This window comes from Rhinolophus sinicus, linkage group LG15 (assembly GCF_036562045.2).
Source record: "Rhinolophus sinicus isolate RSC01 linkage group LG15, ASM3656204v1, whole genome shotgun sequence".
In the NCBI taxonomy this organism is placed as follows: Eukaryota; Metazoa; Chordata; class Mammalia; order Chiroptera; family Rhinolophidae; genus Rhinolophus; species Rhinolophus sinicus.
In genome coordinates, this window is record NC_133764.1 from 47,835,220 (window position 1) to 47,855,225 (window position 20,006).

At 46.1% G+C, this 20,006-nt stretch overlaps 2 protein-coding genes across 2 annotated transcripts; both read right to left on the bottom strand.

Moving 5' to 3' along the window:
• Positions 1 to 1,956: 1,956 nt before the first annotated feature.
• Positions 1,957 to 8,341, bottom strand: LOC109455765 (keratin, type I cuticular Ha3-II). The gene is made up of 7 exons (XM_074320098.1): positions 7,186 to 8,341; positions 5,608 to 5,690; positions 4,490 to 4,646; positions 3,728 to 3,889; positions 3,501 to 3,626; positions 3,109 to 3,329; positions 1,957 to 2,285 (listed from the first exon to the last, which is right to left on the bottom strand). Exons 1-7 carry the CDS (start codon positions 7,531 to 7,533, stop codon positions 2,159 to 2,161), a joined length of 1,224 nt encoding a protein of 407 aa, XP_074176199.1. The 5' UTR covers positions 7,534 to 8,341; the 3' UTR covers positions 1,957 to 2,158.
• Positions 8,342 to 11,861: 3,520 nt separating this feature from the next.
• LOC109455750 (keratin, type I cuticular Ha4) lies at positions 11,862 to 19,135 on the bottom strand. The gene is made up of 9 exons (XM_074319374.1): positions 18,712 to 19,135; positions 18,526 to 18,608; positions 17,854 to 18,010; positions 16,836 to 16,997; positions 16,609 to 16,734; positions 16,211 to 16,431; positions 15,682 to 15,740; positions 12,660 to 12,733; positions 11,862 to 11,918 (listed from the first exon to the last, which is right to left on the bottom strand). Exons 1-9 carry the CDS (start codon positions 19,057 to 19,059, stop codon positions 11,862 to 11,864), a joined length of 1,287 nt encoding a protein of 428 aa, XP_074175475.1. The 5' UTR covers positions 19,060 to 19,135.
• Between the last annotated feature and the right edge of the window lie 871 nt (positions 19,136 to 20,006).

A 20,006-nucleotide genomic window follows, 5' to 3' on the forward strand; every position in this document is an offset into this window, starting at 1 on the left:
TTCCATTCATATGCAACGTCCAGAAGAGACAACAGTGGTTGCCTACGCCTGGCAGGTGGGAGGCAGTGGGAGTGACTACTAACTGGGTACAAGATTTCTTTTTGAGGATGATGAAATGTTCTAAAATTGCAGTAAAGTTTACATAACTCTATCAATAGACTTAAAATCATTGAACTATATGCTTCACATAGGTGAATTTTATGGTATATAAATTATATATTATGGTATGAATTATACCTCGATAAAGCTATTTTTTAAAAATCAGGAGAAAATAGGACAGAAGCAATATTCAAAAAATACAATGAGAGTTTTCTATAGGTGTTGAAAACCATGAATCAGTTCTAGAAGCACCTCAGTCCTAAACAGGAAAACGCAAACCAGACCCAACCCCTATATATAATGCAGTGAAGCTACACAACACTAGAGACAAAGAGAGCATCTTAGAAACAAATGTTGGGGTGAGGGGAGGATCACCAACAGTAGAATGAACCACAGTTAGACTGGCAATAGGCTCTTTAGCATTGACAATAACACCCAAAAGGCAATGGTGTCTGGGAGGCACCTGTCCCTGATAAAGGCAGCTGCAGGTAACTATTAGTGGACAGTGGTCCCAACGCATATGGAAAATTGATGAGATGGATTAGATGAGGGTGTTTGTACAAGGCATGGAGGGAAGTGGTTCCTGGGGGTGAACTTGCCCTCAAGGAAGAGAGGCTGGACTGCACCAACCGGGTCTAGGACATTCTGGGCACAGCATGGAGTGTCACTTCCAGGGTCTCATGCCTGAGGTCTGGCTAAGGGAGCTCCAACGACATCAACAATAATGGAGTAAACATGCAAAGAAGACAACAGTTTAAGACCAGCACTGGAGCAGGCATCGTCACAGCAGAGGTAGATAGTGTCACCTTCATCTCAAGGAAAGAAAACATAGCCAGCAGTTTGGCCAAAGACTTGGGCAATGACTCTGCACCGACCTCAGCAGGCACAGCTGTGGGAGCCAGTATTCGTGGCCGGACAGCAGTGGGCACCAGTTGGAGCAGGGCGTCAGCGTAGCTTTGAGCATTGGCAAAGCCTTAATACTCTAGTTTGATTCTAAAGAGCTTTCTGGTGAGGGAGGGGTCCCAAAATCCAAATTTAGTCCCTGTAGTGAAAAAATTCAAATGAGGAGAGAAACACTTTAAAACTCTGTCGGATATTACTCAAATGCGAGTGATGGTCCTTTCTACTCTTAGGAGTTCTTCAGTATTTACCAGAGGAAAATTTCAGAGACATTTGGAGTACTATTGGCATCATCTCTCCCCAGGTGACAATTTTGAAGGCTACATAAGCTCTGGGTGTGTGTTTGAAATCAGTTTTATTCTCTCAAAGTCACATCTCACATGGAACTGACATTCGGGGAGTGCTGGATTCAGTCCCAAGGTTGCTACTTATGCAAGTAAGAAAAAAATTAATCATGCAGTTCCTGGGCTTGGTTGCTGTTCAGGAAATGTTAGCTCCTGTCCCTCTTCTTGTAGGCACTTGGGAAAGAAAAAGTGGAACTTTCTAGAAGTAGTAACCATTGTATTTTACTAAGTTCCCATAACGAATGTGTTTATCATTTTCAGATGAGACCTCTTGCCTTTAGTGGTCCCATTGGTTCCCTGCTGGTCTGAGTGGACGCTGGGGCTAATTGTACTTAATGAATGTTAATTAATGGTGACAAAGACCTTTTAGAAGATTAAACTACACAGTCCACCTATGCTTTCAAGTGGGTTTTTAAGGAGCATCTACACATAGAGCAAACACTTGGAAAAGAATGAATACAAATCATCTTTGTTTTGCAAAAGGAAAGTTTATTAGGAGATGCGCAAAGGGATTTGGGGACCTGCAAGAAAAATCAAACAAAGCAACAGAGAGAAACACAAGACACCTCAGATGACACGTTCATGGCCCAGACCTGTCAGACCATCATGTCACAGAATAAGTACAGGAGAGTGACGTTGAATGAAGAGGTTCAGACAGGCCTGGGCTTAGAGCCCAGCCTGAGTGTTTGTTGTTCTTCCAAACCATGTTTTATGGTGATGCTGGGGTAGGGTCCCGTGGTGATTTCAGAGAAGCAGGGCTGGTCCATCAGTGGTCCTTCTGTCTTCGTGCTGTCCTCTTGCTGGCCCCAGGAGGTCTAGCACCCAAAGGAGCTGCAGGGCCCACAACGGGTACGGGGCCCACAAGGGGCACAGGGATTGATGACGCAGGGCCCAATGGGCTTGTCACATGCGTTGGTCGTGGCACAGGGGTTGCAGGGCAGCCTAGGACACAGAATCATTAGCTTGTCAGCATGAGAAGAATAATAAAAAAATAAAGGAGGGGACTCAACCCAAGGAGATGTGGGAACAAGCAGAATCCATTCTCAGATGTGTCAGGAAGCCAAGCCTGTTCCGATCGCTCCTACGAAGTCAGACAGTGGAGAGAAAGAGCAATGGCTCGAGGTGCAATCACAGCCCTCACTCTGTAACCCTGGAGTCCTAGGGCAGTCTCTTCAGCCCTCTCAGCTTTGGCTTCGCCCCATAAGACAGGATCAGTAAGTCCTACCATGCAGAACTGTGGAACGTCCACAAGACTGTTCATGACAATACTGTGTTAGGTGGCAAGCGCTGGACCCTGTGAGTTATTGCGTCATCTTCCCTTTTGATGTTCAAATGCTCATCTATACGATGGTTATACTGACCCCCACTCTACCTGCCTCATATGGGTCCAACTAAGGTCCATGAAACAGTGGATTTGAGTGTTTAGGTTAAATCCGAACGCACTATTCAATATATATGATGGTCGTTACAGTCTTCTTTTCACTTTTGCTGTGACAGCCAACCCTGAAGGTACAAAGCTTTATTTACCCATCAGCATCCAAAAGCATACCAGTGGGGAAAATAGTCAAGTCTCTCAAGTATCTTTTGGACCAGAAAATACCTTTAGGCCAGGCAATGGTAGCAACAAATACCCTCCATTTCCCACTGCTGTAATATAAAACTTCGGTCTCTACAGACATATTGGCATCTGAAATTTGACCTGCAAGGTCCCTGTTTATCCTTCAGTGCATGTGCTTTGCAGGAATGCCGCCTGCTGGGTACTCACTTGCAGTCCTCGCTCTCCAGCAGGCCCCGGTACGTGTTGATCTCACACTCCAGCCGCGCCCGCACGTCCAGCAGCACCTGGTACTCCTGGTTCTGTCGCTCCAAGTCACCCCTGATCTCGGCCAGCTGGGACTCCACGTTGGTGATCATGCACTGCACCTGGGACAGCTGGGAGCTGTAGCGGGCCTCCGTCTCCGTCAGCGTGTTCTCCAGAGAGTCCCTCTGTGCGGGGAAGATACAGGATGTCAGAGCAGCTCCTTTACCGGGTTTCTCCATAGGGTTCCAGAGAAGTCCAAGCTTCAAGAGTTAAGGAGAGCATGGCCCACAGAGCATCCCAGGGACTCGGATCCCCCGACCTCACATCTCTCACCCGGAGGTCTGAACCACACCCACCAGGTTGTGCTGGGCCTGCAGCTCGATCTCCAGGGCGTTGACCGTGCGTCTCAGCTCGATGATCTCTGCCTGGCAGGTCTGCAGCTGCTCCGAGCTGGACACCACCTGCTTGTTCAGCTCCTGAGTCTGAAGCACCAAAGGGGAAAGACAGGATCAGACCCTGCCTTAGGGGCCCCGAGTGGCCTTGGGTCCTGAGTGACCGTGTGCTGAGGTGCTGAGGTTCCCACCTGGTTGTTGTACCATTCCTCCACGTCCCTGCGGTTGGTCTCCACCAGGGCCTCGTACTGACACCTGGTCTCATTGAGCACACGGTTCAGGTCCACTGTGGGGGCAGCGTCCACCTCCACGTTGAGGCGGTCCCCAATCTGGCAGCGCAGGGTGTTGACTTCCTGATGGGGGAAGGGGAAGAAATGAAGACACAGAAAGAGTCTGTAAATAAGATCTCTTTGGATGAGTCCAGTGTGGTGAGAAGATTGCACTGAAATTTAGGATTCATTAGTTGAAACCTAGTTAATGTACAACCCAGCTGAGTTAACTGTTGTGATTCACGCCTCCTGTCTGAGTCTCTCCTCATCGGTATCATGAGGCTGCTTAATTAAATGATACTAATGCTTCTTTCCACTCCAAGATTCTATCATTTCTTTCTCTTTGCTCAATGTAAGCCTGGCATGATAACTGATTTATAATTGGCATCTATTGACAAAATAACAGATCTTATCAAACAGTAGAAAGTACTTTAAACATCTTTGTGTGGACTTTTAAGCTCAGGTCTGACTCCAAATGGAAATAGGTCAGCTGACTACACTCTTTTAGGTTTTAAAAAAAAATGGAGTTCTGTAACTCATGCCCCAACAATTCTCAAGTGTGTTTTGAGCAACGAGCAAAATGTTGTGTTTGCTCTAGGTTGCTTAGCAAAGACCTACCTTACCCTGATCAGGGGAGTTATGGAGCTCTCAGTATTGGGGTGTTGAGGGCTGGGACTCCCTCACCTGTTCGTGGTTCTGCTTGAGGCAGAGCAGCTCCTCCTTCAGGGACTCCACCTGGGCCTCCAGGTCGGACTTGCACAGGGTCAGCTCATCCAGGATCCTGCGCAGGCTGTTGATGTCTGACTCCACCAGCTGCCGCAAACCCAGCTCCGTCTCGTACCTGCACACATAGCCAAAGGTCAAAGGAGGTCAAAGCGGAAGAACTTTTCCCAGGCTTTACTTAGCTGACCTAGTCAGATTCATTATATTTTGAATTTTTTCAAAGTTTATGAAAGGGGAAAGAAATGTATCACCAGGCTAAGTAAAAAGAGCTACTTTCTTCCCTGAAGCCCTCAGAGAAGGTTTTGGTGGGGTGTCTATGCCCAGTTCTAATCTAATAGTAATGCATTTGTTCTAAGAAGTCCATTCACAGGTTACTGTCAACTGAGTCCTGTCATCTTGCCTTCCTGAGTCAGTAAACTTCGTAAGCCTGCTGTTTGTATTATCTCGCCCTTCTTTCCAGCCACCCTGAGAGGTGATCCAGTGTGGTAAGAAAAGCACTGACTTAGAAGTCAGATTCAGCCTTGCCAGTGTGACCTTGGGTAAGTTCCTTAATCTCTCTGAGGCTTGATGTCCTCATTTATAACATGCGAAGCACGCTAACACTTCCTCAGCTTGGACTGAAGATGAAGAAATGGCAAAGGTAAGACTACACTGTCAACTGTGAGGTCCCATCAAAATGCCAAGGATTCTTATGATTGTAATGGTCACACCTAGAAAAATCGATTGATTCTCTGAAATGGATTTGGCCTCCTATTTTTGAGGTTTAATCATTTTTTTCCGATGAGCTGATAGTGACTAATCTATACTAAGAAACTGGTGTGAAATTTACTTTTCAACTTGCTCCAGACATTAAGTTGAAAAAGAGAAAGAAAGGGTGGTTTCTTGCACTCCTCCAAAATGTAGACTCTTAACATCGAGTGAGGAGACTTTAACTGACAAGTAACCTAACTAACTCAAGCCAAGAATCCTGCCAGTACCATCCAGGCAGCTTCTGCTTGCGAGCTCCCAGGACAGGGCCCATCACTTTCATATTCAGCCTGTCCCTTACTAGAGAGCTCTGATCGTTAGAAAAGTCTTACTTGGTTCTGAAGTCGTCCGCGGCCAGCTTGGCGTTGTCAATCTGCACCACCTGCCTGCCGTTCTCCGCCTTGGTGCACAGGATCTGGAGCCAGGATTAATTGTGAAATGAGATGGAGTGTCTTATGCCTTACCGTGGAAAGCTATTTTCTTTCAGCCACATTTCTTCCCAATTGCTTTGAGTCTTCTCAGATGTTAGTTTGGGGATAAAAAAAGGATTAATAGAACTGATCGTTTCAAAACTAAAACAGTCAAGGGAAATGTGCCCGCTGTCATGAATTCTTCTCTTCTTGGTCTGTCTCTGGCTTCACCCAGGAACAGCGTATACTGGGTGCCAAGCCTCAGTTAGGGGGACCAGTGCCCCACTTTGCTTAGGACTAGGTGGTTCCTAGAATACTAAACCCAGAAAAATCTTAGGCAAACCAGGCCAAGTTGGTTATCCTATACTCATATGCATTTATTCCAGCCCTGATGACCTCACTCCATTCTCCGGCCTTTTGCCCTAGACAAGGCTTTTGCACAAAGCTTCTCCCTCTGCCTGGTTTGCCCTGGGATGCCCTCACCCACCTAGAAAGACCCCTTGCTTAGCCCAGCTCCTGCAGGGGTCACTTCTTCAAAGCACGCTCATAGTACTTTGCCCTTAGACAGTTACTTCTCATCACCTTCCCCGTGGTCATTCATTTCCACATCTCTCTCCCCATTACATTGTGACCTCCTGAAGGAAAGAGACTGTCTTACTCGGTATTTCATCCCTTGCTCCAACATTGTGCCTAGTACTCACTGAGTGTGGGGAAATGAATACATGCTCTTCAAATCACATGGCCCTTTTTGGGCATTCACTCTGCCACAGTGAACACAGTTCCCTCTGGCAGTCAAGGGCTTGTGCAATTGACATAAATTCCTGCTCATCCTTCAAATCCTGCAGAGATGGTGCCTCTTCTGGGAAGCCCTCCCTGATTTATACCATGTATTAAGTCCCACCTCTATGCTGACTCTTTACTTATCCCCGCTTCTACTCCTATATTTCTGGCCCTGAATTCTCAGTTGTGTTCACGCTCTACTGGACAGTATAGTATCTGTGCCTAAGAGTGAGGCTTCTGGAGTCAATGGTTCTTTTGCTTTTTTTTACACAGCCTCTTGCTACAACTTTGAAAGGCTTTAAATATTTGAGAACTCACTAAGGGAATTCCTTGCTCTGAGAAACAATTCAGGTGCATACATTTTGTTGTTGTTGTTGTTTAATGCTGTAGGCTCTGAAAACAAGACCAGGATATCACAAGAGAACTAAAGAATCAGATATTCTAAAGCCTCCTTCTTTAGGTAAGAAGCAATATAAGATTGCTCTGACAAATTTTGGCCTAATGGCTTGCCCTCTCACCAGTCTGTATCCTTTCCTTTTGGGGCTTCCCAAATAGATTTTCTAAGAGTACTGGATGATTTGTCCTGAAGCTGGTGAAGTCTATGTCTTTATCATTCTCAACACTGGCCTTGAACAGTCTTAGATCCATTCAGAAGTAGGTATGTTAAGTTTCGGTGAATAGTTCACTAAATCGGCAGTGTGGTGCTCCCCCGCCACTCACCTTCTGCTGGAGCTCCTCGATGGTCCGGAAGTAGGACTGGTAACTGGGACACATCAAGGGCTCCTGCTGTTGGCACCGTTGCTGGATGAGGCACTCCAGCTCCGCGTTGTCCCGCTCCAGCTGGCGCACCTTCTCCAGGTAGCTGGCCAGGCGGTCGTTCAAGAACTGCATGGTCTCCTTCTCGCTGCCATTGAAGGAGCCCTCGCAGAACCAGCCACAGTTGCCCACATTGGCGGGGATGTTACAGGCCCCGGGCAGGGGGATGTTATGGCAGCTGGGGGCCACACAGGGCCGGGAAGGGCAGCTGGAGCGGCAGCTCAGGTTGGACAGGCAGCAGTTGTAAGGCATGGTGCTGGGAGGGAGCGGAGCTCTGAAGGTCAGTTTCAAAGCTGATTCCTTTCCTGTGGTGTGAGCATTGGTCCTCTCCCAGGGCTTTATATTCTGTCAGCGGTGGGTGTGGCAACCACGGACTGCATTACCCCCTTTTACTCTGTTTACCAATGTTTCCATTTGTTTTGTAGCCACCTCACACAAGTCCTTTACCTCATAAATGTTTTACTCTGGCTTCTTGCTCAGTCGGGACTCCTCACCAATCATGCTGGTTGGTTAAGTAAGAGCTTCAAAGTGACCAACTCTTAACCTTGCCAAGAGCAGTGCTTACTCACAGGGTGTTGAGGTAGAGTGACAACTGTACCCTGTCCTCCAAAGTTGGGGGCCCTTCTGTGCCTCTTTGTCCTAAATAAAGAAGGGTCTATGCCTCATCCAGCTCGTACTCAGTAAGGACTCTGTGAGAAAAACCATCTAAAGTAGCCCACCTAGAAACTAAACTGTTGGGTAGGGAATCCTGGAAGCTGAGATTCAAAAGGACTAACGAGGCCATGCAGTTCAGTGTCCCTTAGCCATTCCAGCCAAACCAGATTGAGGCAACTCCAGCCTCTTCCTAGTGGGGGCTTCAGGAAGTGCCTCAGGCTCCATCTCTGCTACTACTCAATGTTCACAGTAAGAAAACTAGCATCTTAGGAGCACCTACTCAGCGTGAGGACTGCACCATGTGCTTACACACTATGACTGTTATTGGAATGGCTCCTGCTTGCTGAGCACCCACTGTGCTAAGCAGTTCACGTGCGTTATCGCTTTCAGTCCTCACAAAACCCTGCAGGGTTTGTAGATGAGCACACCAAGCCTCTGAGAGGTTGACCATCCTCAGAACTCCTACATGGTGGAACCGGAATCCAAACCCAGATTTCTGATTCCAACAACCATGCTCTCTCCATTACACTGTCTCTCTCTTCCAATCTTCTCACTACTGAAAAGCAGTGATACACGAATGAATTGAATTCAATGGGACTTGACCACTACTAGACCACATACCCTCCTAAATTAAAACGGGCCAAGAAGTGAAAGCTTGTTCCCTATCAAAGAAGCAAAGGTCATTTTCCATTCTGAGGGAAGGAGGTCTACTGAGTAAGAAAGTGTAACAAACACTGAAAGCTGGAAAGGAAGAAACCATTGGTTGCTTTGACATAGACACCTGAGCCCAGTTCTCCAACGGATGTGACCCTGAAAAGCCACCACTTCGTTATGTGTTTAATGGCATCTTGTGATCATCAAGAACTATGAAGATTTTACATTTCAACTATCTATGCTTAAAATATGAAGGATACTTCTTAAAGTAATTCCTTTTGGAAGCTTCATGCTAATTTCTTCCATATGGCCGTTTCTCAGATCAGCCCTTCTTCCAACTTGCCCCCATAGCCTGGGACATTTGTTTATCCTCATTGAAGGCAAATCTTCATCTTCTGAGGGTGTGTTTATTTTTGAAACTAGTGAGATATCATTTTAAACCAAGCCTAGTGAGGAGTTGGATAAACAACTAAACTGAGCAGTATCTTTAATGGGTCAGAAACACATTGTGACTATAAAAATAACAATATATGTTTTCTTGGGTGATTCTAAAAGTCATTTCCAAGGTGGAGCTTCAAATACACTTTCATAAAAGACAGCAGTTTGGGAGAAAATGTGCAGGATTTGAAGCTACTAACATCCTCACACACATTTACAACCTACAGCTCTTTGCTCCTCTTGCCTGAATCTCTACCTTTAGAGAGAAGTGGGATGAGTGTGTGGGTTTAAAATTGGTACCAAACTGATTGAAGCTCTATTGGATGAACAATATCCTTCAAACATTGAGCTGGATTCATAGGCTCTTCTCTGTCTTTCCCCTTCTTCTGTGGCCCAAGCTTCAAGAGAAAAATCTAGACAATGGCACTTTTTAAACAAGAGGAAATACAACTTGAGTAGAAGTAACCATGATTGTTGCATCACTATGTGGTCATTAGATAATGATGGTTGAGAAGACTTGGGTCTATTGAGAAAAGAGCCAAGTTTCAATTCGCTTTCCAGGAATTCTGGAAGGCAATTGCTTTTTACTTATTCCACTCCATACTATGAATTCTTGCCTTTACATAAGCAATGACATTGTCTCTCATCAGTGACCCTTCAATAAACATGATGAGCAAATCAAATCCTAACAAACAGAGAGGTTTTATGCCTGCCCATGTAATTGTGGCAGACGCTGTCAAAAGGCTTCTGGTTTCCAGATGTAAGCAAATTACAGTTAAGATTTAAGGATACTATTTATTATAGAAGCCAAGACTATTTTTGTGGGAAAGATCACACATAAACTCATCAGTGGTAGTTAGCCAGGGAGTGGAGTCAGGGCAGATCTTCTGCTGAGCCCATCCTCCCTGTGGCAAGACTTTAAAGGCATTAGAAGGCCACCCTTCTCCTCCCAAAACTATCTTCTGTCATGGCCAGATACCTGGTACTTAAAATTCTCACAAGGAGAAATGTAAAATGTATTCTTTGGGAAATAAAAAGTAATATATTGGATCACTTGTCAATCACTTGTGTTTTAATGTGTACAAATGGCAAGGAGAGGACAGCAGTAGAATCAATAGGCACACATAGAGCAAGAGGATTAACATGCCAGACAGATGAAAAGTCACCCATTGGGGAATTAGAAAAGCAGAAACACTGTTCAGTACCAACACCAGCCCATGATGTTGAGCCAACCCCAGTTAGAGCTGCTTATAAGACTATGGTATAGGGCTTCCATAGACTATTCCATAAAGGCGACTTTTGCCAATTTACCAGTTGCCCACCCTGACTACATTGAGGGGAGAAATTGTGATGGTAATCGAGGAACTAAAATATGAGATGATGCTTAAACAGGGTTTCCAATGAGGGACAAGCAGGAGAGGACCTGGAGAATGAGCCAGGCCAGTAGTAAGATGGACCGAGCAAAGAGAGGAACAGACACCTCAAAATGGGAACCCATGGGCCCACTCCACAAACCCTCTCCAGAGCCGCCATTGTGTCTCATACACTCAGTCTTGGACTCCCAATAGGAGTGGCGTCCCAGTGGGGGTCTTATAAACCGAGTCAGAAAAATGCAAAGTTCATCAGTATGATTTTTAACTCTACCCAGTCTAGAATAAGGAAGCCAAGAAGAACATGAAATGATCCAAAACAATGTTACCTTAATTAATTGTCCTAGTCTTCTGGGAAAGCTGGATTCAGGAACCACTCAAAGATGGAAAGAGAACTGGTTTAGGTGACTGCTTTTCAGATCAAGGGGAACAGCAAATGCTAAAACATTTTTGTAGTACACAGAGGAAAAAGCAAAGTAGACTTCATGTTTAGTATGAATGTGTTGTGTTGAACTTTTGCATTAAGTTCACTGGCAAGTTGGTGCTTTGAGACAGATTTGAAAGAGCCACTGAAATATGGCTTCTTCCCCTAGTACTCCACAGACCCTGCTCCTTACAGTTCCCAGGGATCTCCCCATTGTTATTTCTAGTTAGATTTGTCTGAATTCTCATCTTTTTGACCTGGATGCTTTTGACCATCTTCTCGTTGAAACTCTGAATTCTTTTGACTTCTGTGTCACTGCAGCTATTCTCCACTTCCCTTTCCAACTGTTTTTAACCAGATGTCATCTGTATCTTCAGAGATCTGGCTAAACCACGGCAGAACCTCATGTCAGGGACTTTGGAGAGCCACAGGCCCACTCTGTCATTTTTATCAGTGGTCCCCAAGGTTCTTCTAACATCTTCCCCTTCACAGTGTTAACAACTATCATTCTATGATCTTTTTAAAACGATTTTTATTTAAAATATAGCTGACATACACTATTATATTAGTTTTAGGTGTACACCATAGTTATTCAATATTTATATACTTAAAGAAGTGATCACCATGGTAAGTCCAGCAACCACCTGACACTACAACGTTATCACAATATTATTGACTATATTCCCCATGCTGTACAATACATCCCCATGACTTATTTGTTTTATACCTGGGAATTTGAACCTCTTATTCCCCTTCCCCTTTCCCACTACAGTGGGCAGCGTTGTGGTCACCAGGTTAATGTAGACTGTAGTTTGGTGCCAGTGCTGAGCCTGGAGCTACTCAGCAAGTCTCAGAGCGCACCAAGTCCAGTCATCACTTGCTTGGGGCCCATGGGCTCTGATAGTTTTTCAAGAAAGAGTGCAATGTGGAAGGGAATGGCTGCTCGGGGAGAAAGTGCCTCCAGCTGTGCTTGCGTTGGGTGGAGCGGGGTCCCAGCTGAGGCAGCAGGCAGAGCTCAGAGCTCATCAGGCCAATCAGTTTCAGATTTGGCCTGTGGGGGGTGGGCTTAACGTAGGAAAGATGGCGTCCACACCCGGCTGCACGAAAGGAGGAGCCCTCACCAGGAACGTGCCGACAGTCCTCCAGTCTTCCTTCCACAGCCACACAGCTCAGTCAGCCCCCCATATGTCTCTGGGGCCCCGTGAGCCACCGTACCTCCGCTGGAGCCCCAGGTGAGTGCCTGCGAGCGAGTGAGTCTGTGCGCGGGCTGTTTAAGAGGATGTCTGGGTTTCCTGCAGCCTTCTGTCTCACCCAAATGGTCGGAATCGCCACTGTTGTTCACAGCAAAATGTTGTGGGGACTCCTCTTCCCAGCATCAGTACTCCAGACGGGGGAGCCTGGTGTGGGGTGCTGGGGTTTCTCGTTCTTATGGGGGAAACCACCACGGCTGAGATGTTCCTTTTGAATCTCAACCGCCAAAGGGAGGTTTGGGGCCTGTTCCCCATCTCTGCCCCCCCTACCAGTCTTGACATGTCTTCTTTATATTGTTAGTTATAAGACGTCTGTTTAGCTAGACTTCAGATGGTTTTCCAGGTTGATTGTTCTATAATTCAGTCGTAGTTTTAATGTGTTCATGGAAGGAACACAATGTAGTGTTTATCTACTCAGCCATCTTGGATCTCTCCAGCTCTGTGATCTTTATGAGGTGACTCTCCAACATCTCTCCCAAATCTAGTCATTTATTTTCAGCTTTTTCCATTGGAGACACACTGTTGTTTTATTTTCTCAGGCCCAGAAACTTCACTCATATTGACCCATAGTAGGTATTCAACCAGTACTAGTTTCCTTCCTTCTCTTTCCATTTTGCAGGCAAGGCCTTTTGGGGGAGGGGGTGTGGGAATGGGATTAGTGACTTTATGAAAGATCCCAGAGAGCTCTCTCACCTCTTTGCCATGTGAGAACACAGGAAGACAGCCATCTAGGAACCAGAAAGCAGGCTCTCACCAGATACCAAATCTGCTGGCCTTCATCTTGGACTTTCCAGCCTCCAGAAGTGAGAAATAAACGTCTGTTGTTTATAAGTCACCCAGTCAATGGTATTCTATTATACAAACTAAGATGGGGATAGGAAATGCCAGGCGAGGGTTGGTTGCTGTATCACCCAGGGTGGTCTGGAAAAGTTGACATGTGAGTAGATGCCTCAAGGAAGTGAGAGAGAACACTCAGTCAGAGAGAATAGGTACAAAGGCCTTGGTTGGGCAAGACTTAATTGCATGTTCAAAGAATAGCAAGAAAATTTAAAAAAAATTCTGGCCTGAAATGTCAATCCTGTCTTAGAGCATTTCATTGTATAGGTACACCACACAATTCAGCTGTTTAAATGATCACTGGTGGAGTTTGAATTTTTCCATTTTGGGCAGAAACAAACAATATTTCTATGAATATTCTGGTATCTGTATCTTGGTCACATAAGCAGTTTCTCTACAGGTAGAAATTTTGGCCATAGGATAAGAATATCTTCAACTTTCCTAGGTAGTTTCCAATTTTTTTCCAAAGTGAGTGTTAGATTTTTACCATAGAAAATGTTCTATCTCCAATTAGCTTCCATACCTCAGGCTGTTCCTCTGAAATCCACCTCACCCTTTGCCCATCCACTCCCCCACCTCCACCCATCTCAGTCCTTGTTTTCTCTCACCAGCCTCCTGATTGATCTTTCTTCTTTCCCACCCAATCCATCACTTGTGGGGCCAATTGGGCCCATCTAGGACCTATCACAAACCAGTTTATACATAGCTGCCTGATATATCATATGCCATCCTTCCTTACAAGCAAATCTCACAGATTCAAAGCACTGCCAGATATGGTCCTACCTCACTCCTTGGCACTTTCAGCTCCCACTACCACATGTATCCTCTGCTCCACACTAAAAACTGGTCTGTCAGGCTCTAAATACACCTCCTGCTTCCTCATCTCCTTACCAGGTAAAGGTCATGCTTGCAAAATATTTCCCTCTTCTCGAATCTTCACACATTCTTCTGTCTAAACATATCCCATCAAACTTTATTTCAGAATTATGCTAATATTATATATTAATAGTTGATTAAAGTTGTGATTGATGTGGTCCTGAGAGGAGTTGAGCACAGCATTTACCTACTTCACCATCTTGTCCAGAAAATTGGAGCCTTTTCTTATCACTTTCTCGCATCTTGGAAATTCACCATTGTTTACTTGTACCTTTCTTGAGCTACATTGATGTTTGTGTGTATGTGGTTATTTCTTTGTCTTATCCACTCTAGACTGTAAACATGCTGTGGGGCTGACCTATTTGTGTATTCTCAGCACTGCACACAGTACTGGCACACACAATAGATGATCGATTATGGTTGTGGCACTCAGATCGCACCAAACTGAAAGGAGAACTAAAGTAGTGGCTGTTGGACTTGACAGATTTAATAATTCAGAGATAAGACAAGTGGGAGGTAAGGTAAGATCAATGTTTGTTGGATGAGATCATGAATATTGGCCTTTTTGGGAATTATAGGAAATAAAATGATAAAGAGGTTATAGAAGAACATTATAGATATGAACAAAGGCCTAGAGGAAAGAGTAAATTTGAAGAGAAGGCGATAAGGAGATCTGCCTGCCTGCATTTTAAGGGTCTTTACATTACAAAGTATTGGGCATAATAAGTGGGTACAAGATGAACCAGTTTGGCAAAGATAAGTTTTAGTCCAATTAATTGTGATGGCCTGATACCAAATGAAACTGTCCTATGGGCAAACAAAGACCTGGAACTTGAACTGAGGTAAGAGTGAGATTTGGGTGTCATCAGCATAGAGGTGCTAGTTCTTCCTGAACAAGGATGTGGAAAGAAAAAAACAAAGAGTCAAGGACCTAGGCATTTCCTCCATTTGGGACAGAAAGGGGAAGAGAGGCTAATCAGGAAACAGGATGGGTGGTCAGAGATGGAAAAAGAGGACCCAGAGTGTGCAGGGCTATGGAAATCATTGGAGGTACATTTTGAGGGAAGGGTAGATATCTCTATTGGTGATGCAGATGCAGCCGAATTGTTGAGAGGAGAGGGTAGCTGCTCTTTGAGCGGTTTCTACAGAAGCTGGTCTGCACAGTGTAGGAGAAAAAGAAGCAAAGAATTGCACAGTGATGAGGGTGACAGTGGGAGATAGCAGTGAGGTTGGGAGAGGATTCTCAGAATTGCCAAGGACCCTGCAGCCAAGGCAAGATGGGCATGAGTGTTGAAGGCCAGGTCTTCTGCATGGTCTTCCCTTGGTGGGAGCCTCCCAGGAGGACAGCCCTCCCTCACCATCAGCATTTACCAGTGGAAGAAGATGGCTGTGTTCATTCAACCCATTTCATCCTCCTAATGAAGGGGTATTTTTATGAAACAGCCATGAGAAGTACTTTACAATGCATGACTATGAATTAGAAACACATTTACAATGCCAGAGAAATAAAGTTTATTGGGAAGTAAATGAAGTAGCCTCCTTGCATTCCAGAGAATAGCAAAGAAGCCAGGAAAGCAGGAAACACAATACGTGTAGGAAACGCCCTGAATTAATACCTGGAGCTCAGAATACAAGGAGCTGGACTTCTTCAGACACAGAGAGACTTAATCTTCCATGGGAGGGAGTTTACCAGACATTGGAACTTGATGATGTGTGCCTTTGCTTGTTGGATCTGGAAAGCATTTCCATGTCTAGAAATATCATAGCTGGTATGACAAGATTTCTAAAGGCAACTGAGCTCCAGCAAAGTCAGGACCTGGGGACCTTTTCTATGCTTGATCTAAATGGCTTCATTGTCGTCTTCGAAGAAGATGTACGTATTTAAATTAACAGCTGCCACAGGGCCCGCAGGACTTTCCACAAGCATTGGTGGTGGCGCATGGGTTGCAGGGCAGCCTAGGAGAACACAGAGGTTTAGAATAGTTTGGGAAGAGTGATAAAGAAACCCCCAAGGTGCTTAATGAAACAATCTATGAATTCTCAGTGGGTAGAGTTAGTTGGAATCAAATGTGATTGTTACTAAATCTTTCTCCCTTCCCCGGAATGCCATGTGCAGAAGTGGAAAATTGTCCTTTTGAAAAAATTATTTCATGCTCTTGACACTCAGGAATTTAACACACTCTGCCATGTGCGATAGTTATTGTTGTGAGTAAAACTCTCTCTATCACCACCTCTCCATTGTTAGCCCACTGAGGCAGGGATTGTATGACCTTCACCTTTGACCTTTCATAAACATTTAACTATCACATAGTAGACACTTGACTAATGTGTGTTATTTGGTGAATTGAAAATATGGCCAACATGTGAATACCATGTCATAGTCCCACCACACTCGTTTTCCCAGAAATCCTTCGCCTCACACTCACTTGCAGTCCTCACTCTCCAGAAGGTTCCGGTACGTGTTGATCTCACACTCCAGCCGCGCCCGCACATCCAGCAGCACCTGGTACTCCTGGTTCTGTCGCTCCAGGTCACCCCTGATCTCGGCCAGCTGGGACTCCACGTTGGTGATCATGCACTGCACCTGGGACAGCTGGGAGCTGTAGCGGGCCTCAGTCTCTGTCAGTGTGTTCTCCAGAGAGTCCCTCTGTGTGGGGGAGATACAGGATGTCAGGGCAGCTCCTTTACCCTATGGAGGTTTCTCCATAGAGTTCCAGAGAAGTCCAAGCTTCAAGAGTTAAGGAGAGCATGGCCCACAGAGCATCCCAGGGACTCGGATCCCCCGACCTCACATCTCTCACCCGGAGGTCTGAACCACACCCACCAGGTTGTGCTGGGCCTGCAGCTCGATCTCCAGGGCGTTGACTGTGCGTCTCAGCTCGATGATCTCTGCCTGGCAGGTCTGCAGCTGCTCCGAGCTAGACACCACCTGTTTGTTCAGCTCCTGAGTCTGAAACACCAAAGGGGAAAGACAGGATCAGACCCTGCCTTAGGGGCCCCGAGTGGCCTTGGGTCCTGAGTGACTGTGTGCTGAGGTGCTGAGGTTCCCACCTGGTTGTTGTACCATTCCTCCACGTCCCTGCGGTTGGTCTCCACCAGGGCCTCGTACTGACACCTGGTCTCATTGAGCACACGGTTCAGGTCCACTGTGGGGGCAGCGTCCACCTCCACGTTGAGGCGGTCCCCAATCTGGCAGCGCAGGGTGTTGACTTCCTGGTGGAGGAAGGGGAAGAAATGAAGACACAGAAATAGACTTTCTATCTTCCTGCGGTAGGAAAGTGAACACAAGCCTACCTGAAAATTCACTGTTAAAGACTATCCTGAATATTCCCAAAGACTGACACAGATGTTTTGTAGGAATGTACTTGAATAGGGGTCATTTTGATTGTTTTCCCAGAAAACTGAAACAAGTTCACTTTTCCTATAAGACTGTCCCAGCTCCTTGGTATCTGCAAATTTCCCATCACATTCCTGTAGGTACCACATGCCCATCCATGGGCCATTCCAAATATACCTTGCTCACTCTGCCACCTCTATGTCTTTGCTCAGTCTCTTCCCACAGATGGCAACAGCCAGTATTAAAATCTTCCTCCTTCCCATGACATACCTCTTGAGAAGAGTTTCCTCCGTATCTCCTTTCAGGCAGACTGAGTTGTTCCCTGAGTGGGCTGTTCCTACGTCCCATATAGTACTTACTGTTTTCCTCTGTCCCTATTACGTCACCATGTTTTTACATGGCTGTCTCTCCAGACTAGAGACTAGACTGTGAGCTCTTTGAAGAAAGGGGCCATGTCTTATTTCTTTTTTTCCCTCTGTCTCTCCCATTAAATTCAGGCCCTAACAGCGACCAGCAGAGAGCATAGATGTCCTTCCTCAGCATTTCCAGCACCTGGCCAACCCTCCCCGCTCACCTCCCTCCATGTTATGGCTATAGCGTCATCATTCCCTGAGCTGACCTTGAGTTCTTCAGAGAAGGGTGCTGCCCAGGGATCCTACGGCAATTGCCTCCTGATTCCTGATGCTAAAGGCTTAGTGCTGAAGCCTTTTTTTTCTTTTCTTTTCCTCTCACCTCCTCATGGTTCTTCTTGAGGCAGAGCAGCTCCTCCCTCAGAGACTCCACCTGGGCCTCCAGGTCGGCCTTGCACAGGGTCAGCTCGTCCAGGATCCTGCGCAGACTGTTGATGTCCGACTCCACCAGCTGCCGTGAGGACCGCTCCATCTCATACCTGCACACAGATGGGAGTGGGAGGGAGAACCAGGAAGGAAGCCCATCTTCCTGCCCCATGTCCTGTTTCGATGGGATCAGCCTATCTTTGAACTGACAGTTTTCTGTCCCTTCCCCTTCATGTTCCCCTCAAGCTCTGCGTGGGGAGGCTAGAGAGGAACTGACTCATGCTAACACCGGAAGGCGCCCATGGGGACTCCTGAGATGGCGTCTCTCTCTCCTCTCAAAGTTGTTGGTTAATATTCCCCCAAAGCAGTCCATTCTCCGAGAATTTATTTCAGTCTCTGAATGTGGGTGTTTAAGAAGGCATTCCAGAAAGTCCAGTATGGACTGAAGAGCAGACAGCATAAGAGTTTTGAGTCTGGATCTCTGTTTGAAGCTAATTTAGATAATCAACCATAGAGGAGAAATAAAAAGGGAGAAATAGCTTCCTCTCCCCGGTCATGTTAGGCCCACAGGAACATGAAAGAGCCGTAAGGACCATGGAGGTCACCTGGCTGAAAATTCTCCACATACTTGGTTCTGAAGTCATCAGAGGCCAGCTTGGCATTGTCAATCTTCACCACCATCCTGGAGTTCTCAGACTTGGCACAGAGAATCTGAAAACAGAATTCCACTGTGAGGACCACTTTAACTTGAGAATGTCTTATTGTTCAAAGACAACCAGCTGTTGTTCTGCCCCCACAAGCCCCACCCGCTCACCTTCTGCTGGAGCTCCTCGATGGTCCGGAAGTAGGACTGGTAACTGGGGCACATCAAGGGCTCCTGCTGCTGGCACCGCTCCTGGATGCGGCACTCCAGCTCCGCGTTGTCCCGCTCCAGCTGGCGCACCTTCTCCAGGTAGCTGGCCAGACGTTCATTCAGGAACTGCATGGTCTCCTTCTCGCTGCCATTGAAGGAGCCCTCGCAGAACCAGCCACAGTTGCCCACATTGGCGGGGATGTTGCAGGCGCCGGGCAGGGGGATGTTATGGCAGCTGGGGGCCACACAGGGCCGGGAAGGGCAACCGGAATGGCAGCTCAGGTTGGACAGGCAGCAGTTGTAAGGCATGGTGCTGAGAGGGATGATGGAAGAGCAAACAAGCTGATGGTAGTGGATTTGGGTGAGGTTTGAAGTCTCTCTTTCCTCCGTGATCCTTTTATACCCTTAATTGTGGGCGGGGGCTTGGCATACAACATAGTTTCCTTTCCTAATGCTTCAGGTAATTTTTTTTCGCCAAAATATGCTAGTTAGATGCCTCCATAGAGTCTTCCCTCATCCTATAAAATTATTCCATTCAGCTTGTGTCACACCAGGATCCTCCTGGGTGCTGGTGGTTGGTGAAATCAGAGTTTCATCAGATGACTTCAAAGGAGGTAGAATCATCACAGAGCCCCAAATGGCTCTCCCCATTACTCAGAAGGGAAGTCAGCCAGGGACATGGGGTGGGGTTGTTTGGGACTTCTCACCTGTGGGGTTCTGTTCCTGGACTCCCTAGAAAGAGAGTTTGAAGTGAACAGTCTTCTGGTGGATTTTTTCTCCCAAATGTACCCACATTTCAACATTCAGTTCAATTTGTCTTTATAGCAGAAACTCATCCCGTATTAGCTGCAAGGATCCGGAGCCTCACTCAGTGAGAGTATTAGTTGGGGCTTAGGGAATTTGTCAGTAATGGAGAGATTGAAAATAACTGAGTGTTCATGGTTGGGAAATGAAACCAGCAAAATGGGCAAACTATGGCCCATAGGCCAAGTTCGGCCTGCTGTTCTTTTTTATAAATAAAGTTTTATTGGCTCACAGTCATGTTCATTCACTTAGGTATTGTCTATGGCTGCGTATGTTCTACAATGGCAGAGTTGAGTAGCTACAACAAAGACCAGATAGCCTGCAAAACCTAAAATATTTACTGTCTTGCCCTTTACAAAAAAAGTTTACCAACCTTCATTGAAGCAATAATCTCCTCAAAGACGAGAAAGAAAAGATACATACAGAAGGAAACGTATGCTGGGAATAGTCCA